This window comes from Hippoglossus stenolepis, chromosome 15 (genome assembly GCF_022539355.2).
Source record: "Hippoglossus stenolepis isolate QCI-W04-F060 chromosome 15, HSTE1.2, whole genome shotgun sequence".
NCBI classification, from domain to species: domain Eukaryota; kingdom Metazoa; phylum Chordata; class Actinopteri; order Pleuronectiformes; family Pleuronectidae; genus Hippoglossus; species Hippoglossus stenolepis.
Genome location: NC_061497.1, coordinates 23,956,029 through 23,963,927, shown reverse-complemented (window position 1 = coordinate 23,963,927; position 7,899 = coordinate 23,956,029). Strand labels below are relative to the sequence as shown.

Here is a 7,899-nt window from a genome sequence, read left to right as displayed (position 1 = left end):
GAGTCACGACGGCAGCGGGTGTTCCACATTGTGTTGTGACACGTCTGATTCCTTTCATCTACCAGCCTCCCTGGATATAAACATGTTGACATGAACAAACTACATGGAGTCATTTCATTATAACGTATATACAATATGAGTATTAAACCCCCGGAGGAGCTTTGGCACCGAACTGAGCATCATGGGAATCAGAAAACGTTTCCCCAGGTTCTGGCTCAGCAGGAGAGAATGTGAAAATAATCCAGAGTTCATAAATGAATAATAATCCAGAGTTCATTCTGCCTCCTGCTCGAGTCTCGGCTCACGTCCTGATTACCGAGAAGCTGCGGAGCCTCTTCAGTCTCTTTATCTGCGTCGTGAAGGAGGTGGATGTAATCATGAAATCAGCTGACGACTCGTCCTCTGAACACAACAGCACAAAATAAATCGCAGCGAGCAGCAGAGACTGTGGACGTGTGTCGACTTCCATCACGTTCATTTCGATCCTCCGTGAGTTCGGGTTGCCATGGTAACAGACAGAGGATGGATGTTGACCCACCTGGACGAAGTTTGTTTCTGCACTGACGAACATTTTCATTTTTCTTTATCGGCCTTTAATGTCTCTGAGCTTTATTTTAAACCGCAGTGTGATAAAATCATCTTCATCGCCGTAGCAACAGCAGCTGAGTTACCTCGCTCCTCTCTCGAATTTAAAGTTTTACTTTTCTCTTGTGTTTAGAATTCAGCACAAATTCATGAAACCATTGTTCAATCAGAGCATAAATACATTTACTTTAGTTTATAATAAATAACTCTTTGACATCCAGTCGCTCTTCAGTTCAGACCAAACATGAGGACATTTTAATTATCAATAATTTGTTTCATCATTTACTTCTATATAATGAAGAGACCTAAAGTAACCGGCTGGGAGTCGAACCGTCGACAAAGTGTAAATGTCCTCATGGTTTGTGCCCAAGAACCATTCAGGTATCAAGTTGCTCTTTAAAGAGGTTTCACTGGTTGTTGTTCATCTTCATACAAAGTTTACAGCTGCATCAAATGTTCCACATGAACCAAAGTGTAGAAACGGATCAACAAGAGAAGCTAACGCTCTAACTCAGTCATAGCTAACGCTCTAACTCAGTCATAGCTAACGCTCTAACTCAGTCATAGCTGACGCTCTAACTCAGTCATAGCTAACGCTTAATTTTATAGCTAATGCCAATTTGTCATAGCTAATGCTTATCTTAGTCATAGCTAACGCTCAACTTAGTCATAGCTAATGCTCTCACTTAGTCATAGCTAACGCTCTAATTCACAGAGCATGTTTAATTAGTCATAGCTAACGCTTTAACTTAGTCATAGCTAACGCTCTAACTCAGTCATAGCTGACGCTCTAACTCAGTCATAGCTAACGCTTAATTCTGGCATAGCTGACGCTCTAACTCAGTCATAGCTAACGCTCTAACTCAGTCATAGCTAACGCTCTAACTCAGTCATAGCTAACGCTCTAACTCAGTCATAGCTAATGCTCTAACTTCAGTCATAGCTAACGCTCTAACTCAGTCATAGCTAACGCTCTAACTCAGTCATAGCTAACACTATAACTTGCAGTGTTAAAGGAAGTGGAACAAAACCTTGATCCGCCGGTTTATCTGGATCCAGTTGATCCTCGGCTCACATCCCGTCCCTCCTCCAAGTTTAGAAAAGGTTGCTTTGGTAGATTTGGTAATTACCATGACGACACAGAGGACCTGTTCATCTATAATACAATGTTTTCAGTTTAACATTGTTTACCTGAAAGCACCAGGTCAGAGGAGCTGAAACTATCTTGGATTAGATTTGTTTTAAACTGTTCAAAGAACTTTTAATAACTTTGGCCCCAGATTTTCATCGTGGGCTGTTGCTCTGACAACGAGAGAGAGAGAGAGAGAGAGAGAGAGAGAGAGAGAGAGAGAGAGAGAGAGAGAGAGAGAGAGAGAGAGAGAGAGAGAGAGAGAGAGAGAGGGAGAGAGAGAGAGAGAGAGAGAGAGAGAGAGAGAGAGAGAGAGAGAGAGAGAGGGAGAGAGAGAGGGAGAGAGAGAGACAGAGAGAGAGAGAGACAGAGAGAGAGAGAGAAAGAGAGAGAGAGAGAAAGAGGGAAAGGGAGAGAGGGAGAGAGGGAGAGAGGGAGAGCGAGAGCGCAGGAGGTAGAGAGGAAGGAATGTGATGACGGATGAGAGAAGAACAAAAGAAGAGATGAAAAAGAAAAGTCTGTTCCTGGAGTTCTTCAGAAAGAAAAGAAATGTCCCCGATGATCCACTCAGAGTCTCATCGTCTCCATCAGCTAATCACAGCTCCTCTCTCACCTGGTGTGAGACGGGTCCTGATTAGACGGAGAACTAAAGAGACTCCTCGTCCCGACTCGTCGCTGCAGCTCGAACCATCGTCGTTATCTCCCGAGGACGAGATGTTCCCGTCTGTTTGCCAGAGATCAGTGTGTGAACATCGTGTTTGAGTCGTGAGGCTGATGATGAAGCTGAGTGATCGTTGCTCTGTTGCTCTGAGGAACGTTTCACACCTGATGTTTCGGTTCAGACTGAAGAGTCATCAGGAAATCACTTCTCTAGCTGCGAGTGTTTAGAGGAGTTGAACATGCGCAGACTTAATGCTCGGATCAGTTTGTTTCAATAAAGACGACGACACAATATCTCAGATACCAACGCTGCCATCTTGTGGTGATGACGTCACTTCCCGAGGTCGCACTGATCCACACACTCGACCAATCAGGAGTCAGCCTCACCTCTGCTCACTTTACAAAAAATCTAGTTCAAATGAATACGACACTTGTTCAAAACATCGTAACAGTATTGACTTCGGCCGAGCAGGTTTACGATCAGGCTGAGGTGAGCAAATAAAGTTTGTTTTAAAGGAAAAGTAAAACTATTAATTCTACTTTTTAAGAACTTCTCAGTGAATCAGCATCGTCTCTTTCCTCCAGATGCAGTTTCCAGCTCGTGAGTCATGTGATTGTTCTGCTTTGTTCTCGTCTGTGGTCAGTTTGGATTTCACCTGTTTTTACACCGTCCAGTTAAAATGTTGAATTAAAAGACAGCGGATGATTTACCGACATGTTAACTATGCGGAGCCACCAGGGGTCAGTATCGTCACTGTGATGGTAGAGAACATTAAACTAACTTCTAAGTTATGTTGATTTCTGGTTTTGCTGAACTGGTTTAATTATTATAAGTTCTGACAAATTAAAAAGTAGCTTTATCAAAATGTGTTTTTCAGAGGAGGATCATGAAACCTTTATTTAGAAAAAAAGAATCTTAGAATCCAGGGACAAAATTAATAATTTTCAGAACTTTATTCCTCGTCCTCTTTATTGGCAGAAAACATATCTCAGTGACCTGAACTCAGTTGAGGTCACATTTTGTAAAAGAGCTTCAGTTTTTTTTCAGTTTCCTTGAAAAGTTCTTTCATAACGTTTCATCTGAGAAAGAATTTGAAAAGAATGAATGCGCTGAAGGTTCAGGAGGAATTCAAGAGAGTGACGACAGTTTCCTTATCGAGGATCAAAGGAAGTTAACAGAAACAGAAATGTTGTGATGCAGTTTAACGAAGGAGGAAACATTAAAACATTTAAACTTTGAAACCCCCCAACACGTGATTTTCTCCTGATGGACTCGACTCATATTTCACTGATTCTTCTAGAATTGTGTCAAATGTTCGTGGAACCAGTTTCATAAAATAACCATGACCAAGTGTCAACATCAAATCATCCAAGTGCTGATTTTAAAATGATCAGTTGATGAGTAAATAACTTGTTCTAAATATAGATGCTGCATATTTTTCTAAATTCAGTGTCATGTTACTTTATCTTTTTATTTTAATTGTTTTAATGAAAAATACTTTTCTTTGGAAACGAACTTTAAAAAGTTTAAAAGCTTAAATTCTCTGTTAAGTTTGTTGCTGAATCTTCAGAGTTTAGTTCATTTTGGACGATTGTTGATATTTATTCACTGTGAAACACTTTGTTCCTAAATGGTTAAAATCACTGCTCGTTTAAAACCTTTTCTTCTCACTGACTTTGACCTTGATTTCTGTTACTATGCAACATTTTAATTCTCAATTATTTATGATATTCAACCTTCCACTGCTTTCGTATTTTATTATATATCTATATTCTTTTTATTTCCTTTTAAGCCTGTGCAGCTCAACAGTGGTTATTTTAAAGATGTTCTGCAGAGAACCTGACCTGAATAATGATATTATATATATATATATATATATATATATATATATAATAATATAGGAACAGGATGATAAGTGGTTTCCGTCGTCTCACACAAACAACACTTCAGCCGTTTGTACATTCAGAGGTATTTCATTTTATTAGCTTAGAATCAGAGGCCATAGATAGTTTGAGGAAGAATCGACTGCAACAGAACCAGCTGAGGCCTCATGAGACGCAGGATTTCAACCGACACCTTCAGTTCGTCCCGTCGTCGGCTCGGTGACGGTGATCATGTGACCAGAGTCCTGACGGGGATCGACTGGGTTTTATCTTAATGAATCGATTCAGCTCAAGAGCAAAGAAAAACAAAGGAACAGTGAATGAAATCGTGAATAAACCCTGAGAAGTTATGTGCTGATTTCCTTTGAACTTCAACGACTGTTTGATCTGAACAAACTGAAACTAAACTTGTGTTTGAGTTTTGTTTCTCGTCTCCCGACAATTTCTCTCTGTAGGAAAGTAAATCAAATATCTGAAGAACGCCTAAAGGGAACATTTTCAAATCTGGTACAAACGTTCACCTGAACTCACAAATGAGATGATGAGAATGTGGTGGTCGAAGGGCAAAGGTCAAAGGTCAAAGTGACGTCACTAACACTTTGTGCCTTGTGAACACGTTCTCTCAAAAACACAGCGAGTGAATCTTTTCAAATTTGGCACAAATGTTCACTTGGACTCAGATTCGTTGGTCAGATTTCAGGTGAAGTTGTTTGACCTCACAGGTGTTTTGCCTCTTGAACATATTTCAAGTCTGCGTTTTGGGACTTTATTCACATTTGATCACTTGTCACTTGGACTCAGATGAACTGATTCGATTTCAGAGGTCAAAGGTCACAGTCTCCTCATATGAGTCAAAAGAATTGTGGACTGAAACTGGAGCGAAATCAACCACAGCGTCATAATTATAGTTTGAAGATTCAGTTAATTGAGTTGAGTAATAATATGATTATTGAAACTGGGGCTGAAAATGAAGGATGAACAAAAAAGGTGTTTTTCACTTTAAGCCGACGAGTCCCTGAAGACGAACTGACGCAGAGATCGATTCTCACATTTCATGATGAAATAAAACAACGTGGTTATAAACAATATCTGCAGATGTCGACTTCCTGGTTCTGACGTCACGTTCCTCAAACGTCCAGTGGAAGAGACGAGAGAAGAGAGCGAGTTCTGCCACAGCAGGACGGGGGCGGAGCAAGTCAAGTGGTCACAGTTCATGAGCCTCACGGACAAAGTGGGAAAGCGTAAAGAGATCAATGCTCAGTCCTCCCCTCTGCCACGGTGCCCACGAGCAAGGCACTTCTACAGCAGGCCATTGGTCCAGTGGAGCGGCAGCTCCTGGTTCAATAACGTGGAAATGTGTGGACGAATGAGGAGGAAGAAAAAAAACTTCCCTGGACAAAAAATTAATAGGAAAAAAAAAAAAGGTTCATCTTGTTTCCGTCTCCTGAGCGACGACGATTCACGATTTAAATAATGATGAAAATATACATTCTGACTTTTAGAGATAGAACTATCTTAAAAATACAAATGTGCAAAAGTTGTAAACAAATAAGATCCTGTGTGTGTGTGTGTGTGTGTGTGCGTGTGTGTGTGTGTGTGTGTGTGTGTGTGTGTGTGTGTGTGTCACAGCCTGGTGGGCTCCTCGTCACTGTCGCTGCAGTTACCACAGCATTCCTGCAGAGGGAGACAGAGAGTCAGTGATCATAGAAACTCCCATGATGCCGCGCTGCTTCACGACGGTTTAGTAAAACTAATTTAGTCCTGTGTGTTTCAGACTCGTCACTGGTTTCTGGTTTCTGTGTAACAGAAACAACAACACCAGAGTCTTTAAACCAGTTTCTCTACGTGCGGTTAGCGATTATACGTCTAGTTACAAGTTAGCAGCTACATTTAGCATCACTGCTCAACATTACTGACACTAACAGACGTCTGACTCGAAGTTATTTGAGCGTTTGTTGACGTGTTCTCATCTGGACGCAGATCATTTGTGTGAAAGTGGACAAGGCCTGAATCTCGTAGAAGTAAAAATAGTAAACGCACTTGAGTGGAGGGAACTTTAAAGAGTTCAGACCACACAGTGTAAGATGGACGACGCGTCTCCACTTCCTCCCGTTGTACACAAATGAAGCTAAATCTCAAATACGGGCGCCGCCGTCTTTTACTTTTAACGCCATTTACCGAGCCGAACAGCCGCTGCAGGAGTCCCTGTTTGGGGGGAGGAGACGGTTGACCTCTCCAGTCGAGGTCGGGGGGGACCGTCCCGTCCTGGTACAAAATGTTCAGCTCAGTGAAACACTCCGTCTCAATCATCTGCAGAGAAACATCCAACTTGTTGTTATCAAACCCTTCAAAGAAATTTAATTCAGGTTTTGATATGAAACATATTGAAAAACCATTAAATTCATATTTATATTTATTTGTTCCTCCAGTTTCAAGTTACATTACATTTCATTTAAGTTCAAATTTATGAACACAGACTTAATTAGACAAAAAGAAAGATTCTTCCCTTCCGCTTTTTAATCAGTTAATTAATTTCAGTTAAACCCTTCGTGTTCGTGGTGAAATAATTAGAATAAAGAGAACAGAGCTGGAATAACAGATAAAACACAACTGTGTGTGTGTGTGTGTGTGTGTGTGTGTGTGTGTGTGTGTGTGTGTCTGACCTCGTTCTGCCAGGGGATGGAGATGCTTCCCGTCGACACTTTGCTGTAGAATGATTCGTCTTTCGGCTCCAGCTCGACACCCTTAACTGTGGAGAACTGCTCGATGTCCAGGACGTCTTTACAGTAGATCGCCTGGGGCTGCAACACACACACACACACACACACACACACACATGTCCTCAGCACAGGATGTAAAGTTGAATAAAGACACGTTTCAGTTTCCAGACGTCCAGATTTTGTAAAGTTGTGAACTTTGGTCTGAAGATTGTCGGTTATTTAACAGACTCAAGAGAAGGAGAAGTGCCCTTGAGCAAGACACTGAAGTGTGTGTGTGTGTGTGTGTGTGTGTGTGTGTGTGTGTGTGTGTGTGTGTGTGTGTGTGTGTGTGTGTGTGTGTGTGTGTGTGTGATGTCAGATAGAAAGGTGCTGCACATAGATGAATGTATGATTGTGTGTTTAAATGTGTGAAGGTCAAACTGTTCTGTGAAGAGCTTTGAGCCTCATCCAGACTAGACAAGATCTTAATAAACACATTTACCAGGAACCAGTCGACATGTAAAACATGAAAATCAACAGCAGTAAATCATTTATTAATGACGATAATAATCATATATAACAGCATCTGTGTGGCTGCGCTCGTCACTGACGAAACGTGGATAACGTCCCTCAGACTTACGTCAGGGATGAACGGGACCTGCAGCATCCCGGCCTCCAAGCGTTTGAAGTTAATGGAGCGGAAGATGGGATGAGCTTTGACCTCCGAGGCTCCGCCCCCCTGGCAGCCCAGCCTCTCTGCGGGGTCTTTGGCGAGAAGCTGAAAAACAAAAAGACGTGAACTCACTGTGAAGAATAATCAGAATAATCTCCTCATGTAAACATGTACAAGCAAATAATCTCAACAGTCATAATAAAACAATGAGAAGAACGAGATGCAGTTGATTGATGGATTTCTCAGGTTTGTGAGGTCACAGTGACCTT

The 7,899-nt window shown here is 41.5% G+C and overlaps 1 protein-coding gene across 2 annotated transcripts in view; it reads right to left on the bottom strand.

The window, feature by feature from the left end:
• The window catches only part of grk6 (G protein-coupled receptor kinase 6), a 36,583-nt gene that overhangs the window by 2,133 nt on the left and 26,551 nt on the right, over nucleotides 1–7,899 (bottom strand). The window contains exons 13-16 of one of the 2 annotated variants that reach the window (XR_007034863.1): nucleotides 7,598–7,735; nucleotides 6,922–7,059; nucleotides 6,437–6,568; nucleotides 5,817–5,932 (exon numbers count right to left, since the gene is read on the bottom strand). Coding sequence is in view for 1 of the 2 variants with exons in the window: in XM_035178697.2 (XP_035034588.1) it covers nucleotides 5,882–5,932; nucleotides 6,437–6,568; nucleotides 6,922–7,059; nucleotides 7,598–7,735 (459 nt within the window). In the remaining variant the exon portion in view is untranslated. Of the gene's footprint in view, nucleotides 1–4,332; nucleotides 5,933–6,436; nucleotides 6,569–6,921; nucleotides 7,060–7,597; nucleotides 7,736–7,899 lie in introns of those variants that run through there. The other variant, XM_035178697.2, reaches the window with a different exon arrangement.